Source organism: Varanus komodoensis, unplaced genomic scaffold (assembly GCF_004798865.1).
Source record: "Varanus komodoensis strain SLA01 unplaced genomic scaffold, ASM479886v1 scaffold20_1, whole genome shotgun sequence".
Lineage (NCBI taxonomy): Eukaryota > Metazoa > Chordata > Lepidosauria > Squamata > Varanidae > Varanus > Varanus komodoensis.
In genome coordinates, this window is record NW_025335587.1 from 6313658 (window position 1) to 6335881 (window position 22224).

At 41.2% G+C, this 22224-nt stretch overlaps 1 protein-coding gene across 1 annotated transcript in view; it reads right to left on the minus strand.

Annotated features, from left to right (window-relative positions):
• FYB2 (FYN binding protein 2) overlaps positions 1–22224 on the minus strand; it is a 44499-nt gene that overhangs the window by 15892 nt on the left and 6383 nt on the right. Inside the window, exons 3-9 of the mRNA XM_044430347.1 lie at positions 21290–21427; positions 18973–19006; positions 14909–15003; positions 14152–14183; positions 9229–9346; positions 2092–2218; positions 1909–1955 (exon numbers count right to left, since the gene is read on the minus strand). Coding sequence (XP_044286282.1) covers positions 1909–1955; positions 2092–2218; positions 9229–9346; positions 14152–14183; positions 14909–15003; positions 18973–19006; positions 21290–21427 — 591 coding nt within the window. The remainder of the gene's footprint in view (positions 1–1908; positions 1956–2091; positions 2219–9228; positions 9347–14151; positions 14184–14908; positions 15004–18972; positions 19007–21289; positions 21428–22224) is intronic.

Genomic DNA, 22224 nt, shown 5'->3' on the forward strand with positions numbered 1-22224 from the left:
AAATCTCTGTATTTAAATGAGCTGTACATATATTGTACTTGTCTTAATAGCAACTTGCTTTAATAAGTTTTCTAAGACCATATAATTGATATAGTCCTTGATTAAGCATATATAAGATAACTGAACCAGAAGAGGAGATTAAAAACGATCACTGTTCCTGCAATGAAACATTCACATCAAATTATATTAAAAATGAGGACAACCGTGAGTTCAGCCACTGCACACAGAATTGCTACTATTAAGTGTTATTGTGAGCAAATCTTTCTCTCATAAAAGGATCATTTTTCATCTGACAGTACAATGATAACCTGCAGATATTTTAGTGTGGTTGCTTTCAATAAAAGAGAGTCGGGAAACTGTCCCTGCTCAACCACAACACATGCTGGGTGACCTTCCTTGGGCAGAGAAAGTGAACAAAATGAGGGGGTGGTGAAGGAGAACCATTTATACAATGCTGAACTCCTCTGAGGAAGGATGGGATGAAAAACTGAGTGAGCCCAGGAACAAATAGCTAAAGAAACACATCCAGATAAGATGAATGCGCAAGGATAGCTCAGGTCTGAGCAAGGGCATCGCTAGATTCAGAAAGAAGGTGGAAGGCCCTCACAGGACCCCAGGACAACTAGTGGGCATGCCTCACACTTGGAAGGCCCACCCTGGCAACTCCACCTGGCTGTAGAGCAGCCTGCCCCAGACAACCTGCCCTTGTGGTGCATTGGACTGCAACTGCCAGCACAGCCCAATGGGCTGGAATTACTGAGTCAAGTTGCCTGAGCATGCTGGGCACTGGAGTCCAACACATCTGAAGGGTACCAGGCTGGGAAAGACATCTCTTCTGGGTGAAGGAGGACCCATATTCCTAGATCCATTTAGCCCATTGCATAGGAAAACAGACAGAACAATTCCCATTGAATAGATTAGTTACCAACCACTGGGCTGTCTGGATACTACAATGTTAGATTGACAAAGGGATCCTGAACAATATTCTATACATGGGTTTGCATGCAACTATTAGTTGTTTAGCAGATTCTCCCCTGACCTTCACACATGCAGACTGAATGCTAAATAGATTGGGAGAAGGGTCTCCTCATCTGCTCCTCTGAAGAGGACTTAGTCAATAACTGTTATTACAGCCTTAGAAGTCAGCAGTATTATTCTATTGTTAGAAAAGGGGAGCTGAGCTGAAGCCAGAGTTAGTTCACTGTTGACCCAAGACTTGACCCAAGATGCCCAGGTCATGCTCTTTACCAATGTATTATATTAGAAAGATTTATACCAGACCAGACCATGCCTTATTGCAAGGGAGTGTATTCATTTATCTGAACTATGAATTTGTTTGGCCACAAGTCCAGAACAAAAGGATGAGTAGGAACTCTAGGATGTCAGGGGGCTTCTCACAGAGCCCTGGAGAGCCAGTGTAGTGTAGTGGTTCCGCTGTTTGACTGGGAACCTGGGAAATCTGTCTTCTACCCCGCACTCAGCCATGAAGCTCACTGGGCAACTTCGGGCCAGTCACTGACTCTCAGCCTAATCTATGTCAAAGGGCTGCTATGATGATAAATGAGGATGAGGAGTATTAATGTAAACCATGCTGGGTTATTTGCAGGGGGAAAAAGGCAAGGTAGGAATGTAATAAATATATACAACTCGGATGTAGGCAATACTAGAGTTGAATATATACTGGAAACAAGCCTGTGAAATGCTTGATTAAGTAGATAACATTATATGAGCAACTGAAGCAGTTTACTTGAGGCCATTTGCTGTACGCAGGCATGTCTTTTTTTTCTTTTTGGCAACAGTTAGGATAATGTAGAGAATTCTTTGGGAGTTCAGTAGACTTTTTCAAGAATAAGTTCCACAGATGCTCAGTTGCTCTATTTTGGTAATTTTGAGAAGTGTTACTTTCACACTTACAGGTGTCTGAAGTGAATGTGTGGGAGGCCTCAGACGCTTGCCTAGAATAGAAAATATTCAGAAGAGTCATTTCGAATTTATGCTTCAGATATTAAAAGATATTTTCATCCCCTGCCCAAGTTAGGCCTCCATATTGTTCCACCTCCCACCATCACAACCAGTTCCCAGAACACTCACAGTTCCCTCTGTAGTCCTTCGACATCATCATACACCTCTGCCATAGGCTGCTCCAGTCTGGAGGCTCTCAGACCAATGCTTTCCTTCTCTTCATCTATTCTCAAGGTTTCCAGGCACACATAACCATCTGAAACAGCAACAGAACTCCCCTTTACAGAGTTTCCTGAACCCATAACAAAGGGGCAGAATACTTAAAAGGATACCTGTCCTATGTATGTTGAACTGCAAAAAGGCCTCTTCCTCCCAGCCAGCCACTTTTAATTTCCTTCTGAACAGGTATTGGAACAAAGCTCTGATTTATGCTCAAGTCACAACACAGCATTCCACAAACTCCAAAGGAAAGCTATTGAGAGGCTGCCAGAAACTCCATGCATGGTTCCTCAAAAGCCACAGCACTGACAAACTACAAAGCTCCTTGAAAAAAATTCAAATATTAGAGGACTGTCATAAAAAGTCCGCAGATCTTAACTGAAGTTAGACAGTTGTGAAATCAGTTAGACTTGATTGAGACAGAAGTACAGAGGAAGTACAGAGGAAACCAACTTAAAAAAAAGCACTTTGAACAAGCAAATGAACCTGGAAGATATCTAACATGCCGTCTCAAAAGAGAAATGAAAAAGATATTGATAGAAGGAGTAAAGATGGACAGGTGAATTGATCATGTGGAGAAAGAGATATATGATCAGTTTAAACTTTTTCCAAAACTGTGTAAAAAAAGCTCAATCTCAGAAGATTGAATGTAGCAATACATAGAGGAAGCCCTTACCGATAAATTTATTTCAGGTCAAAGAAATGCCACATGGCCCTATTATCATACAAGAAATTTCACAGGCAATTAAAAAACTAAAAAAAAGGATAAGAAACCTATAACAGATGGTCTCTCCACAATGTATTATAAATGTCTAGAGGAAAAAATTAAAGTTACCACTCCAAGAAGTAATGAATGAAATTAAAAATGAGAAATCATTATGTACATCATGGCAAGAAGCCCATATAACATTGATATACAATGAAGGCAATGATTCTGCTTTGCCACAGACTTATAGACCCATTTCATTATTAAATGTAGACTACTAACTTTTTACTGTGATAATGGCTGAAAGATTAAGTTGTATAGAAAAATAGGTCCATACAGACCAAACTGGATTTATCCCAAAGAGATTTATGAAAGACAATGTCACTTTGTGATTAATGCTATTGAATTTGTTAAGAAGAAAAAGGCTGCATATATCTGCCAAAAAAAGCCTTTGATAATGTGTCTTGGTCCTTTTTTGCTGATAACTTTTAAATAGTTAGAACCTGGTCTGAGATTTCTGAACTGGATCCAAGCAATTTATACTAAGCAACATGTTAAAATAATCATAAATGGAATACTAACCAATAATTTTCAAACCAAAATGGAAACCCATCAAGAATGCCAACTATCTCCACTTTTATTTACCCATGTATTGGAAGTTTTAGCTAAGAACATTCAACAGGACTCAGATATAAATGGCTTAAAAATAGATGGAGAAGAATATAAAATGAAAAGTATTGCAGATGATATACTTCTGACCATTTTAAGTCCATATTTATCTAAACAAGTAATAGATAAAATTGAAAAATTGGATATTATTCCAGTTATAAAATCAATAAAAAGAAAATGAAAATTATATTGAAGTTTTTAATAAAATAAGAAGAGGAGAGAGAGAGAGAGAGATTTTTTTTCAGTCTATGAAATAACATCATATCTGGACACAAATGGCACAATGTGACAGGAAATAATGATATAGTATTTCAAGGTAATTATGAAACATCCTGGATAAAGATGTTGAAGACTTAAATTAAAAGTTTCATGGCCTAAATTAAAAGTTTCATGGCTAGGAAGACTCTCCATCATAAAAATGAATGTATTACCAAAATTTAACTTCCTGTTTCAGATATTATCAATTACAATACACGAAAAAATGTTACAAGATTGGCAAAAAAATTGAGTGTTTTATTTGGAATGGAAAAACAGAACAAAAACAAGCATTAGATTTAAAGCACTACAAGATGGAAAGAAAAAAGGAGGCCCTGCAGTACCAAAAATTAAATTAACTATCACGCAGCAGGCATAGTATGGATTACAGACTCGATTTTTAACTTCAGTGAAAGATTAGTTAAATTGCAAATTGCAGACCTAGAGGAAGGAATACACAATCAACTATGGGCTAAAGAATCAATTAAAAAAGCATTGATTCCAAATAATAGTCATGCATTTAGAGATGGTTTAATAAAAAGTTGGTATGTCATGAGAAGAATTAGTCCTGCAATCTCTCCTATATTCGCTCCAATAGAAGCATATTGTGGAAAACATTCTAGAAAAAACAATGATATTATAACATATGGAGAAATTGTTGACCACCAAGGGTGGATTAAGTCATGGCAAGAATTAAAAGATGAAGTTAAAAACATAGAGTGGCTTCTTTATCATCAGCAAGTCTCAAGATTAAAAAAGGAAATTCAAATGGGAAAAGGCTTAATAAAAAAAATGATGGACTTTTAAATTATAATTAAAAATCAAGCAGACCATCTCCTAGGACGTATTTATAAACTGCTTAAACATGATACTGAGACTCAACAAAACAAAATATGCACGAAGAGCTGAATGCAGACTCCTCAAGAAGAAATATTGGCCCCCCAATGGGAAATCTTATGGATGAAGGACATAAAATTTACTGCAAGCCAAGCACTAGAGAAAATTGGTATAAAGATGTATTTCCAGTGTTATATTACCCCAAAAGTTATACAGAAAATGTACAAGAATTATAATGGAAAATATTGGAAATGCAAAGAGATAGTTTTTACCATATGTGATGGTCATGTGCCAGAATGAAAAAAAATGGAGGCAAATACATGCTGCAATGAAGAAAATATTCAAAATGGACTTTCCAATGAATGCCAAGAACATGGTACTGAGTATTGCCCCAGAGACTATCCCAAAGATTATGACAGACTTAGACATATATATGATAACAGGGACAAGAGTGATAATTGCCTCTGAGTGGAAAGCTGAAGACTGTCTAGCTGTCAAAGATTGGAAAAACAAACTAGCTGAGTTTACAACCATGGTGAGGCTAACTAGTTATGTCAACAAAAGACCAGTTAAAGAATTTACTCAAAGATGGAAGGCTTGCTATGAACAATTCAAATAATAGCTGAAGAAATACAATACTTATCAATGTTTGTGATTATTATTCATTACCAAAGCAATGTTATGATCTATAACTAACTGTATAGGCTTGATAAATATATGACTGAGAATTGAATGGGCTGGATGGGAAAGTGGAACAAACAAACAGACTTTTGTTTATTGTAAAATATATTTTGGTTTCTTTTTTCCTATATACCCTTTTTCTTTCTATTATATTTTCTGAAAACAAAGACTTGGGGAAAAATCCATTGCACTGTCTATGGCCAGCCAATATTTTCCATCATTAGATTGTCTTCCGGAGATCTAAGACCCGGCTGCCTTTATGAAAGCTGTGGTTGCAGGAGTCTGTTGAAAGCCAGTCTTGCCAGAATTCAGAGCTGAGCTACACACTCATCAAATCATGCAGAGCAGAGCTGTGTGTAGTGACTGACCTATTCATACCTCAATGTAAGCACAAGTGATTCCAGTTCAGAGTGCAGCTCTGGAACTCAGGGCTGTGTGCGTTTGTGTGTGAGTGAGTGAGTGTGATTAAAGCTTCCTTGTCTCCATTTTCATCCCAAAATTCCACTCTATCCACACATGGGAGCTGTTACAAAAAGAAAGAAGTCTCCTTTTCTTGAAGTCTTTCTTTCCCTTTTTTAAAGCTTTCCTTTAGGATAATTGAATCAAATTTATGGATGAAGTAAGAGCTGGACAAGGAAAATTAAACTCTCTTCTTCCAAAGTACCACTCTGAAGGATACCAATCTGAATTGGGGCCATGCACACTTTCAGGAGAGTTAGAGAGGCAATCATAAATCTTAAATAAATGCTTGACTAAAGGATCACTTAGTTGTCCTCAGCAGCATTTATACAACTGCCATGCTAAAAGATTAGGCAGCTGACACGTTTTGGCACTGGCTGATTTGTCTCTTCCTCTCTATCTCCCACTACTCACCAAAATTGCCATGTGCTCCGAAACAAAAGGCCCAGAGAAATAAGTCAAATTGACCAGAGTAGCACTCACATAGTAGCTTAAGCTTATTTGACAGACTATTTCCAGGCAGAGAAACTAAAACTCAAGGGTGTGGATAAGCAAGTTTGAAAGGGTTCTGTTTTGAGTGAAATGTTAACATATTTTAAATGTATGCCTTCTCTTCAACTGTTTCCGTCTACAGTGTAGTAGCTGTTCCAAAGGGTGACTTTGGCAAGGATCTCAGGAGATAGTAGTAACTAAGATTCTCATGAAGTAGTAGCAACTACATGCTTTTGTCAGTTAAAGGACTGAAATTCCAACACTGGAAGGATAAATGTTTACCACCTATAAGGCAATGGACTGAGGATGTAATGACATTCTCAGTATTTGAATAAATGCCATATGGACAGCACCTCTAAATGTACACATGCATTGGTATTTGTTGTAGCTTATGTATGATTGATAAGTGTGCGTGTGTGGTGAGATACAGAGATTTCTATGGCTTTCTTGTAACTTCCAGTGAAAAGTAATTAAAAAATAGAAGCAGCAAAAACAGAACTATGAGAGCAGGTGTGTAGAGTGTACACAACACAGTTGAATTTATTGTGTGGAAAGACACGTACTTGGCTCCAGGTTTTTGAAACTGAAGGGGCTGTGCTGTGCTTTTATATTTTTATTGTATAATATTTTAATTGATATATTTGTGAGCCGCCCCGAGGCTTCGGCGAATGGGGCGGCATAGAAATTTAATAAATGAATGAATGAATGAATGAATGAATGAATGAATGAATGGTGGCTGCTTTAAGCAATGGATTGGAAGCCATGCAGGTTTATCTTGTCCCTGGGGGGTGGGGGGGACACATGCTATCTCCTGCAGATGCCTTTTCCTACTGCTGCTCTGCATGCATGCAGATTCACATCTGGGCCCTGAGCATTCTAACCCTACCTGCAAAGCCAATAAAGGGGTCATGCCATTTTTCTCTGCTATCCTACAAGTCCTGATGAGGCAGGCTAATGGCTTTCAGTGGGAATCACAAATGCATCTAAGGCTGAATTAGGCTTTTACACAGCAGTGTTTAGGCTTGGAAGAGATGGAACAGCATGGAACAAGCCCCGCTTCCAGCTTGCAAGTGCTGGGAGGCTCTTTTGTATTTGAAAGCAAAACAGGTGACATTAGCAGCGCTGTTAGAGGAGATTCACAGACAGCACACGTGTCATCAGGAAATTAAAGGTAGCACAGACTTTTGCCAATAAAAGCCCAAAACTGAAAAGAAAGGGAGAAGAAATGTTCACCAAGTGACAAGACAAGCTCAAAGCTTTGCACAGCAGGCCTCTGGAATAATTTAGAAAACAAGGCCTTGTTCTATTCTTAGTTCTTCATCAAAAGCTTATAAGCAGATTTACCATATTTTTCGCTCTATAAGACGTACTTTTTCCCCCTCAAAAGTAAGGGGAAATATCTGTGAGTCTTACATAGCAAATGTGTGTGTGCCCAACGCCTGGGACGCTGCCAGCCGCCTGCACCACGTGGCACCACCTGGCCGGCATGCGCTTGGTGCACCCTGCTCGGCCCCCCCACCCCCGGCACAGGTGAGAGCTGTGCCGTTCAGGGGGAGGCGTGCGGAGGAGGAGGAGGAGCCACGGCCTTTAACCCGCCAGCCGCACAGAGAGCACGGAGAGACGGACTGCTCACCCCCACCGCCCGGGAAGACCTGCTGCTGCCGCCACCGCCGCACCGCCCGGAAGACCATTGCCGGCACGCTGCTGGCCGCCTGCACCATGTGGCACCATCTGGCCGGCACGTGCTCAGCACGCCCTGCTCTGCCCCCCACCTCCGGTGCAGGTGAGAGCTGTGCCGCTCAGGGGGAGTGGTGCGGAGAAGGAGGAGCCGCGGGCTTTAACCCGCCGGCCGCACGGAGAGACGGACTGCTCACTCCCACCGCCTGGGAACTGCTCACCCCCACCGCCTGGGAAGACCTGCCGCCGCCGCTGCACCGCCTGGAAGACCACCACTGGCACGCTGCCGGCCCCATGTGGCACCACCTTAAAACTAGGTGCATCTTATGGTCAGGTGCGTCTTATAGAGCGAAAAATACAGTATGTGCTTCTAACAAGTTCTGGGTCCTTCTCGAACTGTTCTAACAAGAGTTACTGTTATATGGCAGGTTGGAACATGCTTCGTGTGCATTATGTAACTGATACCCTTACGAAAACTCTTCAAGTCAGTACTGTTGCTCCCATGCCACAGACGGAAGGGACTGAGACCAAGGATGAGTCTCTTACCAAAGAATATCTATAGCGTGATTGTGCTTTCCTGTGAATGTATTTGGATCATATTCCAATGGCAGCTAAGCACTGTTGTATTTTTGAATATGAACATGAACCAGAATGCTGCGTGCCATCAAATCTATGTATTTCCAAAATCTGCATACAGAAATACCTACAGTTCACAAAATGCACGAAAGTGTACACATATGCATACACAAACTGCACACCAAACTGATATTCAGTGGATAAAAATAATACATTTACAGGACTATGTTAAAAATGTATATTTTGAAAAAATGTACACAAATAAGGATTTTAAAAACACAGGTGAACATGCATACAAATATTCATGCAGACTAAATAGGAAAAAATGTGATCCCATGAAGCACTGGAACAGAACTTAGTATTAGAAAAATGTCAGCCTGAGCTTAATCAAGCATGGCACTTTGCCAGTCCTAATTTATGTTAAAAGATAAATCTGGACCAAGGACTCCTGATCTGTGGCTGAGACTCCTTATTTTTTATTTATTATTTATTAAAACATTTTTATGCCGCCCCATTCGCCGAAGCCTCCTTAGCACTTGATCCCAGTTCTTTCCTTTCAGCCTGGATGTACTCATCAGCCACTGTATTTGTTGCTCCTATGACATGTCAAGAAAAGTTATGGATACAGCCCTACATATACTTGCTTAGGGGTAAGCCCAACTATTTTTTTTAAGCAGCAGCAAGAAAATACTTACAGTTCCCATCATTTTCTAGCCCAGTTCCAAGGTTAGTCTGTGCTGTCCCTTCTTGTGACATGCTCTTCTCACCTCTGCACTCCCCACTGAATTTAGATTTATCTTCTTGGTCATCGATCTGATAAGCAAACATTTTGACACGCAGATTAGCACTCTTTTAAAACATTCCTTGCCCAATTCATCATATAGCAAAGACCAACTTAATATCCTGCCATCAGCAAACTCAGAGCAGCTTAGGTCATCTCCCATCCAGGAGCTGACCAGGCCCAGGAAGCTAGTTTTGTTAGCATCAGCAAACTGGTTGCATCATGTGCCTTCATCCCAAGCATGGCAAGGAACTCCTTCCATCTATGACACCATCAACATTCATGGAACTTCTGAGCATGCACGCAGAGCGCTGCATGGCACATCATCTCTCTTTTACAAGCAAGAAAAAAAAAATAGCAACACAACCAGTGAATGTGAAGAGATGGAAGGAATAAAGTAGAGGCATTTTATGGAGTACTTGTCAGGGATATTCTTCAGGGGTGAGTGCAGGAGAAAGGAGTCACAGCTGTGTGGTACAGGATATACACTGCATACAGTCGGTTCCCAACTCAGCTCCTAGTATTTCCAAGTGTAGTGAAAAATTATTGGAGGAAAGGCAAGCAGTTTTCCAGAGTCATAATAACAGCACCATGCTAGCACCAGAATGTGTGCAGCATCATGCTAGATGGACATTGCATGCAAGACATTTCATGTAAGGATATGTCCCACCAGAAAATCAACCCTAAATTCAAGCAAGCCCCCAGCCAAGATGCCAGCATGGCCACCAAGGCTGAAGTCTATGGAGTGCTGGAGCATACATGTTTGAGAAAGCAGGCAACTGGAGATGGAACTTCAAGGGAGTGACCCCCTGAAGGGGATTAGGAGAAGTTTTCTACTGGAGGCTATTATGTACTGCATACAAAGGAATGGCAATGGAATGCAAAAATAAGGAGCCATCTTTCTCTGCAATATGAACCACTTCAATTGAAAAGTTTACTGCTGCTTGACCTCACATTTGCCATGCAGAAGTTAAGCTTAGAAAAAGAGAATCATCATACAGCCCCCTCCTTCCATTTTGTGTAATACCCCTCTGTTTAGATGTACCTTGTCTATTTCTTTAGTTAGTTGTGTTGACAACTCATGATTCCAGGGTGCTCCTCTCAATTTTGTATCTTCTGTTTCAGCACTGAAATGTTAATGGATAACCAAGTTATCATGCCACAATCTTGCAAACATTATGGAGGCTCACATGTGCAGATTTCACAGCATGTCTGAATGGATTGTAGGCAGTTTTGTAATAAGTTGACACATAAATCCAATAAACCATAACCCTGTGGGGGAATTTTGTCACTAGATTGCTAAATACTGGGAACTTGTCGCCTGTATATTAGGATTACACTTTATCTAGGAGTTAAGAACAGTTGCCTAGTTTGTATAAACTGCAACACTGTTTTGTTTTGGAGCAGCATTTATTGTAGCAGTGACTCCTCTCTTTCTCCCTTTGCTCTCTTTCATGTCCAGTTATTTTGGAGAAGCAGCAAGGCCAATATGGATGCTTAAGAGAACAAAATTTACTGCCTGGCATAGTTGAAAGGAGTAGTGCAGGCGGCTGCCTCCGTCTGGCCACAGTGCTGCCTAACGTCGGACAGCAACATGGCAGGCTCGCCATCATATTCATGACCTGGCGCAAGCCATGACTGGGTGGCCAACTCAGGGGCAGGCCAGCAGTGCAAGAGTGTGCAGCAGCTTGCCTCAGCCAAATAGGAAAACCAGACTTCTCCCTGCTACCCAGTAGGGCTGCCTGCTCCCTGGCAGCCAGCTCTCCCGCAGGGTTTATCTGGATCTGTGTACAAAACTATCCACATTCTGAGCAGGTCTAAGTATAATCTATAGTCACAGCAAGACAGACTCTAGTGAAAGTGAATAATAGAAAATCCTATATGGCAGCTTAAAGATTTGTTTTGTAAATGAAATGTGCTTGCTTAAGTTTTCTCAGATGATTTTTTCCTCAATTGAAATTGAATTCAAGTAAAACAGAAATACTTTTGACCAGGCCAGGAATATGTCCATTTGGGAAACAGATGTATAACCTGTAAAGGTGGCCCTCCCTGAGAGCTGGAAATGCTTCTGGATACAGGATGGCTAAAAGTGCTGTTTAAGTGTCAGAGCATCAGACGCTACGGTATTCAGTATTGCTCAACCATATTGTGGTGGTCATGAGGCTTGTCTTCTAGGGCAGAATAAAACCACTGCAGAAGCCATTACATGTTTCCTTCATGTTTGTGTTAACACAGAATGGGGTGGAAAATGTTTGGAAGGTGGACAAGGGCACTTTTCAAGCTGTGGACCTTCCCTTTCCCATGGGTTCCACTTCCAGCATCAACATCTGGTGGCACACCTCCACAGATTCTTCAAAAGATAGATTCAGCTTGAAAGCCAGAAATTGTTTTTGCCACCAGTACAAAGTGGTCAATTTTGGTGGTGCCATACATTGTTGATCTCTGACAGGGATTTTCTTGATAATTCAGAAAATTGTTCAGTTATCATAGATATTCATAGTAATTAACTGGACTGGACAACCCAGCAGCTTGTCCAGCTGGGGTGAGGGCACCCTCCAATGTGACATCTGTAAAGGGACCCTCCAAACTTGGAGAATTATGGGTATCCAATCTAGGGCATCTGGAACATGAAGGGTGATCTCAGAGATATAGATGGCAATCTCAGCTGTCTATGTCTTTCACCTTGTGCTAAGAAGAAGGGGCTGAGCCACCACCAGAATTCCTCCTAACCTGCTGGACTCTCACCCCTTCCCACCCATGGAATGCCTCTCCTGCAGCAGCTTCAAACTCACATTTGGGGCAAGGTAAAGCAAAACAACACCCAAAACCTGCTGGCTGTAAGTTCACAGGCAGGAAGTTTCATGGTCAGAGTTGCAGCTCTTAGAGTTCCAGGGTTCCTCAGAAGGCATCCTTACCTAAACTATGGCTATCTAGACCTCATCTAGCAGCCATAGATTAATTACCTCTTTAGAAGATTACAAAATAGTGTCTTCATATTTTTATGTTTTCTTTCTCAGCCTAGTATCTACCAGTGTTTTGTCTAAAAAGATTCATGTTGATCTCTATAATGCTCCAGTTTACGTTGGATGAACCAGTTCTTTGACAGAATGAGGATGAAATCCATACAAAGTTTTAAAACAAATTCAAGATACCCACAGAGTTACTACTTCTTTGATCTGTCTTCCTTCTGTCAGCAAATTGTATGAGGTACTCCATAAAGATGCTCCCAATGTTCTGCCAAGCCACACCCTTCAAATGAAAGCTATGACAGCCTATCCACTCCGAAAGGCTTCTGCTACAAAGTGAATGTTTCAGATAATCACTTCCCTCCTTCTGTTGGTGCTGTAGCTTGCCTCTTACAGAGGCAACCCTCACTAGTTTTGTGCAATGTATGTGGATTGTGGTAGAATCCAAAAATAAGCAAGGATTAGCTAAAAATCAGCAAGATGCCTGGATTACTGAATGCCTGGAGGAACTCTAACAGGCTAGTGGTCTTTCATGAAATTAGTGCTGGGTGTTAGTGAAAATGTTGCTAGGCATTATCTTGTTGGATTAAACAACAAAATGGTTTATGACATTTACTCAATCTCGAATTCTAATGTTGTACACATGTTTATTTCATCAGCCCCTTAGTGGCACTTCAAAAGCAAAAATGAAAATCAGACATTTCAAATATCTTACTTTGTTGACAAAAACAAAAATGAAACTCCAAAAATAACACTCACCCAGGGGTAGCAATGAATAATTTTTGTTTCTATACAAAACAAAGAGAGGAAAGTCAATACAAAGCAATGCAGTGTTGTTTGCCTTGAAGTAACCTATCTCAGAAATATCTTGGCCTACATTTGTGTTGCATATTCTTAATATGAAACATGGTCAGAATCCAAAGCAGCCACTAAATTACAGAGTTCCTGTGCACACACAAAGATGCACATGTGTGCCAATATTCCCCTCTGACTCTGACACCAAATGGACTGGGTTCTAGAAGGCCTGTCAACCTTCAGGAACAGGTTTTCATGTACAAAAAAAGAAGTGGGCTAGGAAGGAAAATGTGGCTGTACATTAGACTGCACAAGATGACAGTTCTCTATTGGAAGGGATGCCTGCCATCTATTTAGAATGCATTGTCTGTTTGAAGGGCTCCCCAGTCCAACTCTGGTTTAAAGATGAAGAACACTATGGTGAGATGTACACTATTTCTATTTAAAGCATAATACATTTTTGTTGAGATACATATGAATTAACCCCTTGACAATGGGCAATTTCATCCTCTGGTAATCCCCTGTGTACAAGACAAGGCCGTTGAATCCTCAAAACATGAATGTATATGGAGGCATGTTGTGAAGGTGTATTAAACAAGTGCTATGCTCACTTCACGAAGCATGAGTTCTATGGAAAACTTCTCATTTGTTGCCAGGGGAAATAGGCAAACTGAAATAGACTTGGCAATGTTTGCATAAAATCTCCATATGTGTATATATGCAAATTTAGAATCACTATAACTTAATTAGAATACAGTGCATGCTGCCATAGTGGGGACATCTATGACCAAGTGACCTGCTCAGCCTGCTGCTCATGTGCTAACCATTGGTGGGTGATACCATTAAGTTCCCCCTTCTCCCTGCTAATGGGTCTTCCAACAGAGTTTCTAACAGAGAACAGTCTTCCGAAAGTCTTTGAAACAGAGAAGCATGCTCTATAACATGGGACACAGAGTTCAGAGGCAATACCAAATCATGTGTACTAGGCTTTTCCAACATACTTCTGCTTCCTCTTTCCTCCAGTTTCTCTATCTCACTCCTACCATACCCACAAACCAACATTTGAGAGCACATACCTTGCTGTCTTCTTTTATTGCACCCTTGGAAACTAGAATAAATTGTTGTGCAATTAATATAGTTTCCCTGATGTTCCATATATTTATTATAAAGCCATAATAAAGGAGCATATCATGGCATCCGATTTCAGTTACAACATTATGTTGGTCTAATTCTATACCTGGGCTTCTCTTGAACATGCAGCTATTTTACAACAGCACTCCAGGAACAGGGTACCAAAAGCAGTGATCCTGTCTGTTTTTTTTTTAAGTCTACAAACTCATAAGGTGTACAAACTTCTAGTACAATTAGAAGTTTAGTTTATGATCAAGATTTGGATGCCACTTCTATTTGAACCTTGGTAATTGGTGGTCTAGAAATGCGGGCAAGTTAAAATGTTTACATGATAACCTGGACAATTTCCACGCAGGCACAAAGATTAGATAAAAAGCTATAAACGGGAGGGGTAACGTGGAAGTGCCAAGTAGCCAGAGTGACATATATGGCAGAATAAGGGATGAAGAGTTCCACTCACAGCAAGCAACCACCATTCCAGTACTCAGCTATCAAGTTCCTCCTTGCATGATAGGCATGCTCTCCTTAAATACTTAGGGGTGATTTTTAAAAGCATGTGTCCAGTTAACCACCTTGTTAAGACAACACTTCACTGCAACACTAATCAGATGAATTCATACTGCAAACTGATGAGCATCAGGGGTGCCTGAACATCTAACATAGCCCATAGACTGAATGAGTGAAGCAACGGGTATGACTCACAATGTGCAGGTTCTTGACCAGAGCTCTTGGAGCTCTCTGGTTGCTTTAGGTACGGTATGGTTTCATCGTACATGATCAATCCTTCTGTTTCAGTACTAAGAGAAATGGGGAGGGAAAACTGTTACTGCCTAAAACACCTTGTGAAAAGAAGAATCATAATATCTCTGACAAGATGTCTTCCTTGAAGAAGTGCAGAGTGGCATACATAGGACACCCATCCATCTATTGGTTAGGAAGAATACTGCTTAACTTCAGACATAGAGCCGTTATCAGATGCTTCCAAACTGTTCTTAGGTTCGGGGGGGGGGGGGAATGAGAGAGAGAGAGAGAAAGAGAGAGAGAGAGCGCACAAAGGAAACATGCAAGCTGTGCAACCCATGTGTGTCATATGAACGGAAAATGCTCCACGTTTACAGTGCCTAGATTGCCCTGTACATAAAGACAATACAAGACCTTTGAGAATGATGGTAGGTGCAGCAAAGATATTAGGAGAGCAGCTGCCCAAGCAGCCAGTCTTGGACAGGTCCGGAGATGCTTTGAGGAAGGCTGTGGACAGGAGGACATCAATAACTATGGAAGATACAAACCCCTTCTGGTTTGAGGACATGACACCAAGTTGACCCCCCTCCAATTCTCTTGCCAAGAGCTCCTTTCATGAACATACTGTTGACAAATGCTAACAAAATGACAACCTCTCTAATCCACATACCATTCAGTACCATGCTTTTGATAGCATTCTATTAAACTAAAGAAGATGAATTATTCACCTACCCCAAGGGGAGTTATGTCACCAAAATGTTACTTAACTAAGAGAGAAATGCATTTGTCAGTCAATTCCTCCCTAAATCTTATCAAAAACTGGACCTGACAGAAGCCAAACTTGTCATGAACAGATCCCAATCATGTGACTCAGCTAGTTTATCAGTGTCTGAGCATTACTAAGATGACCTTGTAGAATGTAAGCTACAAGGGGATGGAAGGAAGCCAAGCATCTAGCCAATGCCCACTTACGGTATTCATCAAACACTTGTCCTTCTGTTTGTAAAAGATACTCTGGTAAACTACATCTGATATGTACATTAACTCAACTATGTAAGAACAAGCCTTCTAGAAAAATTGCTGGCTGCTAACTACGTTGGATAAGCTTCAACGCAGCCCACTCTTAGGTTCCTTTCCTTTCTCCTAGCCTAGTCCAGCTGACTAAAGCACCCCTTCTGAAACTACAGCAAGGCCTTGCAGTTACACCTCCCTTCCTCGGTTTACTTACTGGCTTACACATCTTGCTGAAGTGATAGGAACAGACTTGATTTATATTGACACATTTATCTGCTTATCACAGTACCAGATATCCAAGACACTTGCACACAGAGAGAAAGGTCCAAAAACAAGCCATACTGAAAAAGCTGTCTAAACAAAGACCTGCAGACAGCAATGTACATAGATTAAGCCCACACATGCTGCATAAACAGAAGCAAATGCGATCAAAGGCCCTGTCTGCTGACAGTCAGTGATAACAAAAAAGTGGGTTCTCAGCACCTGCAGATTAAGCCAGCCCGAGTGTTTACAGTCCTTAAAGTATGTAACTTCAGAAATGTCAAGCCAGACAGAATGGAGAAGTGGGGGAAATATGGAGTGGGAGTGAGCGGAAAAAGCACGCAGCCACGCACCCTGTTTACTGCAAATGAGCACCAGAAAAAGTTATCTAGGATGAGTCAGAACTGAGTCTTGAAAACTATATACATGAAAAGAAGTCATGTCAGATTTCTGCATTTTCTATTTGGCTATGCCTATGAAACAACCTGAATCCCTGGGTTAAGCACAGTCAGTCATTACTTTCTAAATAAAGAGGGGCCAGCAAGCTTTCATGTCCCCTTGGGAACTTTCCTCTGTTGACCTGGACATCTGGCTTTCTAGATGCATATGTATGGGGTGGGCAGCAAATTAAATTCATTCAGAATATTTCAGAATATTCAGCAATTCACAATATTTCATCCAAGGCTGCTGTGTCAGTGGAGAGCACTCCCAGAAAAAGTTAGTGCGGTTGCACTTGTTTGCGTATTGGAAACATCCCATTTAGGCTATTGCAGTTGCTTTATGTGAACCATTCTGAGAGCCTTTCAGCTGAAGGCTAAAATTGCAGAGCTGGTCCAGTATGGCTGGGCAGATGCCGAGGGTTCTGTTGCCAGCAGGAACTTACATGCAGGAGCCCTTGGGCTCTCACTCCTTCTCTTCACTTCTGCAACCTGCTTGTTCACCCGCCTGTTGCCTTGGTCCAGACAGTGGTGATGGTGCCAGTGATACCTGCTCACCAGCTCAATGCCACTTAAGCAGTTCTGAGAGGGGGAATGAAGAACTACGGCAGTTGATGGCACTGACCAAAAGGTCCCCTGAAAGTACCTTGTACAGGGGCCTCCAAATACCTTGAGCTGACATTTGAAATAAAGATATTTAATAGAATGAGTAATATGTGCCTGGCCTCCACTGATGAGAGAGCCCTCCACCCAAGTCTTACAGGATCCGCCCTGCAAATTAGCTATCCAACTCTCCAGGACAGGAGCTGTTGACCTGCACCCCCAAGGCGATTACAAGCATGGGAGGGGGCCGTATGCTTCTCGCAGCTGCCCTTATACAAATGTCCCCAGACAAAGCAGTTATGCATTAGCTGAAAAAATAGAAATAGTTGAAAAAACAGAACTTTCCTGATGAAAAACCCTTTAAGTCAAATAGACTATTAGGATTGGTGGGAAGAAAAAGACCACAGAAAGGATGTGGGAAGAGATGACTGGCTTGACCTATACCTCCCAGCAGGTGTTTCATTTTGAAGTGAAAGGTGCTTTGCAGCAGAAAGTGAAGGGAAATGCTGGCATCCGGATGTCTGAAAAGGGAAAATGCTGGCTTTCTCACCTAACTCTCTGATCCAAGCTTCCTCAGAGCTTCTCGCAGGGATCACACCTGTTTGCCTTGGTGAGGATTTATATATACCTGTTGCTTTCCCGGCAACAGCAAATGGTCATAGTACAAGTTGAGGAAATAGAGTTACTGACCTCATGGCTATTTTAACTCTGAGGTCAGCAGCTGCTCTTTCAGCCCAGAGGGTTGCACACAATGCAGGGGGTGAGGGAGGAAGCACATACATGCCTGACACACACCTTGGCACGAGGGAAGTGAGGCTTAAGGCAAGGAACTGTGAGGAAATTGTACACCTTTGATATCACTGGTGAGGGAGAGAGACTTAAAGCCTCTGCACACAGCCCAGCAGTCCTGATTACGATCACATTTCCATGCTGCTGCTACAAATCCTGATACAGATCTATTCCCTGCCATCCCAGCTCCTGGCTAACCAGGCGGCCAATAGGGAAAAAATGGTGGGACACCCCAAGGCTCTGTGCTGAAAGGGCAGCCAAGAGTGGTAGTGGTGGTGTTGGTGATTAAATTTCTATACCACTCCATAGACAAAGCTCTCTGGGCAGCTGACTACAATCCATAAAACAGACACAAATGCAATAAAATATCATAAAATAAAATAAAAAGTTTAAAACAGCTAAAACTGACAATAGCAAAGAATGACATCACAAAACCCCTGGGATGGGTTATCCCCTCCAAGCCCCTGGGTGGCCCAGGAAGCCTTTAAATTCCTCGGAAAACAGGGCCCTTTCAACCCAGCACCAAAAGGTGGTAAATTCAGTGTCATCCAGATCACACTGGGGAAGTTGTCCCATAGATGGGGGAGATACCAGGGAGAAAGTCCTCTGTGTTTTTCTCGGAGTTGGCACTCAGGGGAAAGTCTCAGAAATTGAATATGGTTGGGAGAGATGCACCAAGATATATGTATGCATGATACGCAGCCACCAACTGTCCACATGGATTTTAACTTTTTATAGGTTCTGTATGTTCTGTTAAAATATCATGTAAACATAGCACAGAAGTAATATGTGAAGTGATAGAAAGGTGCTGTACAATAAACTATTTATACAAGAAGCTCAACAGTGTTAGCTATATCTTGTTTGCTGTGGGTATGGCTTAATATTGTTGATTTCTAGGCAATAGAGGATACATTTACTTACATTTCAGGAGTCATATATGCATCATCTACAGCAGCTGGAAACAACAAAAGGTATATTTAATGTAAGGGCAACAAAAGCTACAACCACACAGTATGCCAGAAATGCTCAATTTAGCAGTGTAATTTTTAGGTGGCTGCATTATTTCTACTAACAAAGATCCCAGTAGAGTTTCATTTTGTGTGACATTTATTACAGTATCAAGGCAGAGAAGAAGACTGAAGTAGTAATTTCATTGTATCCCTGCATGCAATATGAAGAATTAAAACCAAAGGGTGCTAGCTGGCCTGCAAGAGCTTCAAGTCTTGGAGTCCATTGATTCTGAAAGGCACAGGAAAGGGATACCCAGCCCAGCGTCTCTCTGTAATGTGGCAAAGGCAGCGTGATAAACGTGAGCCTCTACATCAGGATAAGAAAAATGCTGCCAAGCTTTCTGAGGGTTGTGTCTTAAGAAATCCACTCAGCAATATTTCTTACTGAACTGTGAAGCAAAAGTAGAACCATCTCAAAGTTGGTTTAAATGAGGAAATGCTTGAGAGGTAAGTGCAAGAAAATCAATGGTAAGCAAAATAAGGCAAAAACATCATGAGGAATTCACAATCTGGTTGTTCATGATTTCAAAAGATGTCTTTTTCATCTAATGAGACAGATACCTTGGCATATAGTTAGTTAATTTCTTCTACAGAATGAAAGACTTTTTAGTAGGCTAAGATGATGTCATTATTACTATTTTATTGCTATTACTATATACAGTGTTCAGTAGGAGGAATTGTATGGTGAAGCTCTAATAGAATACCAAGCATGATTTCACACCAAAGTTCCTTTTCCAAAGTAAATATAAAATATTGTCAGAGTACCTCATCTGTGTGTTTGATGTGTGTGCCTGCGTGTATGCACATGCAGACAGAATTGTGAGTCAATTCAGTTAGAGATATAAGTTCTAGTCTGCAAAGCAAGTTGTATAAACTTAATTTTCTGGTTTGGGCTCTTGGGAACTATGGGATCCTTGCTTGTATTTGTTCACAGCTGTTCCAGGGGGATCAACTGAAACAAAAACCATCAGTACTCTTCTATTTATTTTGGGAACTGCCAGTGGACAGTGTGGTGGTAGGGATCATGTTCTCCCAGAGATCCTGAGCTCCATATGGAAGCATTGATGCTTGCAGGTCCTAGCCCTAGCAGGTCACCTTCCTACCCAGCCTCTGATATGCAATGCCTTCTAGACCCAAGAAGCCCCGCACTACAAACTTGATCCTCCTGGTTTTCCTTTTGTCTCAGCCATTAAGACTAAGTCAAGGAGTGATAATTTCTGGTCCACTTCCCAGTCTGTGGTATAGTCTGAGGCTTCAAGGCCTGATATATGACAATGATGAAATTCACCTTCTATCAAAGCTTAGAAGCCTCGAAGCATCAAGAGTGTTTATTTCACACATCCAGTTTGAACACCTGGTTTAATAACCTGGCCATTTAGTGCTTTCTAAACTGAAAAGTGCCATGATAATGCAACTTTACTATCCTCCTGGCTGAACTATGGCCCCTCAGTAATGCCAAAGTTTCTCATTTGGGTCATTTCCAATAAATAAGCTATTGTGACCTTTCAAGAAATATTATTTTTAGCCACTGTCGAAAGACTAATCCTTTAATTATTGAGGTTGTTACACAGAAGTCTTCCCTACCGATAGCTGTGCTGACTGGCAATGACAGGAGCTACACTCCAGCGTTTCTAGGAAACACCAGATTGGCGAAGGCCAGTTTAAGGTATTCTCTCTCTCTCTCTCCCCCTCCCTCCCCCCCCCCCCCCCCCTCCCCCCCCCCCCCCTCTCTCTCTCTCTGTGTGTGTTTTACAATTGTGGTGCGGAATTTAAGAATTCTGGACTGGGACACATGACGTCTACCACTCAGTCACTGCAGCCCACTGTATGACTTTGGACAGTCACTGCCTCTTAGCCTAACCTCTGTCACAGGGCTTCCGTTGAGAAGATAAAATGGAGAAGAGGGGAACCTTGGAATACACCTTAGGTTCTTTGCAAGTGGAACAAAGGCTGGATATAAAAGAAATAGCATAATGAAATAATAAAAAAGACATAAAATAGGGAGCACACATAGTATGAAGGAAAGGATTGGAAATACAATCAATTCTGGCTGATCAGTTTCTCAGTATAGTTAATTGAGCCAATGCATAACATAAGAACTGGCCCTCAAGTTAGCATCATCAAGGCATGTTGTTGAACTGTATAATTACTAATTTAGAAGCAATTTTAATCAGAACTCAACAGCTGATGTTTTACAGTATATCAAATCAAAGTACAAAGTGTCTTACCTGGAAGTTTCCGCTGAAAGATACCAAGATCTACTGTAGGTGGTCTTGGTGGTTTCTTTGGAGGAGGTCCAAGTAATATAAGAGAAGGAAGTGGTTTGGTGTTTGGATGCTTGATCTTTTCATTAGCATGCAGTTTTTCTGTACCTGAGTGAAGAAAAAATCTTAATACTTTGAAAAAAAAGTCCACATTGGAATTCTGTAATGTGTGAAGTAAACCACATGATCATTATCCTAAGGCCTTTTGCTCAGGTTCTCTTAGACTCACATCTCCATGTTAAAACAATTAAGTTTATACATGAACTGATATGTTGGCAGTGAAACTGGTTTCATGGTTTCTCTTCATCTGTATAACCAACCTCAAAGTATGGTTTTTGCCTGATGTGGGGCGAACTGGAAGCAAAGCAGAGGTATCCAGGTATCCAAAATAATTCCCAGAGCTCCTGAGAAAGGAGGTAGAATTCATTATGCTTATCACTACAGGAATCCTAGTCACAGGCATGGAGCTTCCGCTGCCTTCCTATCTGTTACAGCATGGCAGGCAACAGACCTGGCCAACAGATAAGACCAGCTACAGGCCTCATTATTCACTGCCCTACTGGGGTTCCAGTAAAGGGGTGGGTCTCTCTGGACTTCTTGTAGGCCAGTTCACCTTACATATCAAAGCCATGAGAAAGACAACCTGTGCATATCAGCAAATAAGCTTTTCACAACCATCTGTAAGATATCAACGTTTTAAACTATGCTAATTTAATGTGAACCTATCAATATAACCATCATTCAGATCTACGCTTGAGAAAAGAATGCTGAAGCAGAAGAAATTGAAAATGTTTATTCAAGTGTTCAAGGGGAAATGAACAACACACCAAAATAGGACATGGTGATAATCTTAGCTGACTAGAACACAAAAGTAGGAAGCAAAACAGAATCTAATTATA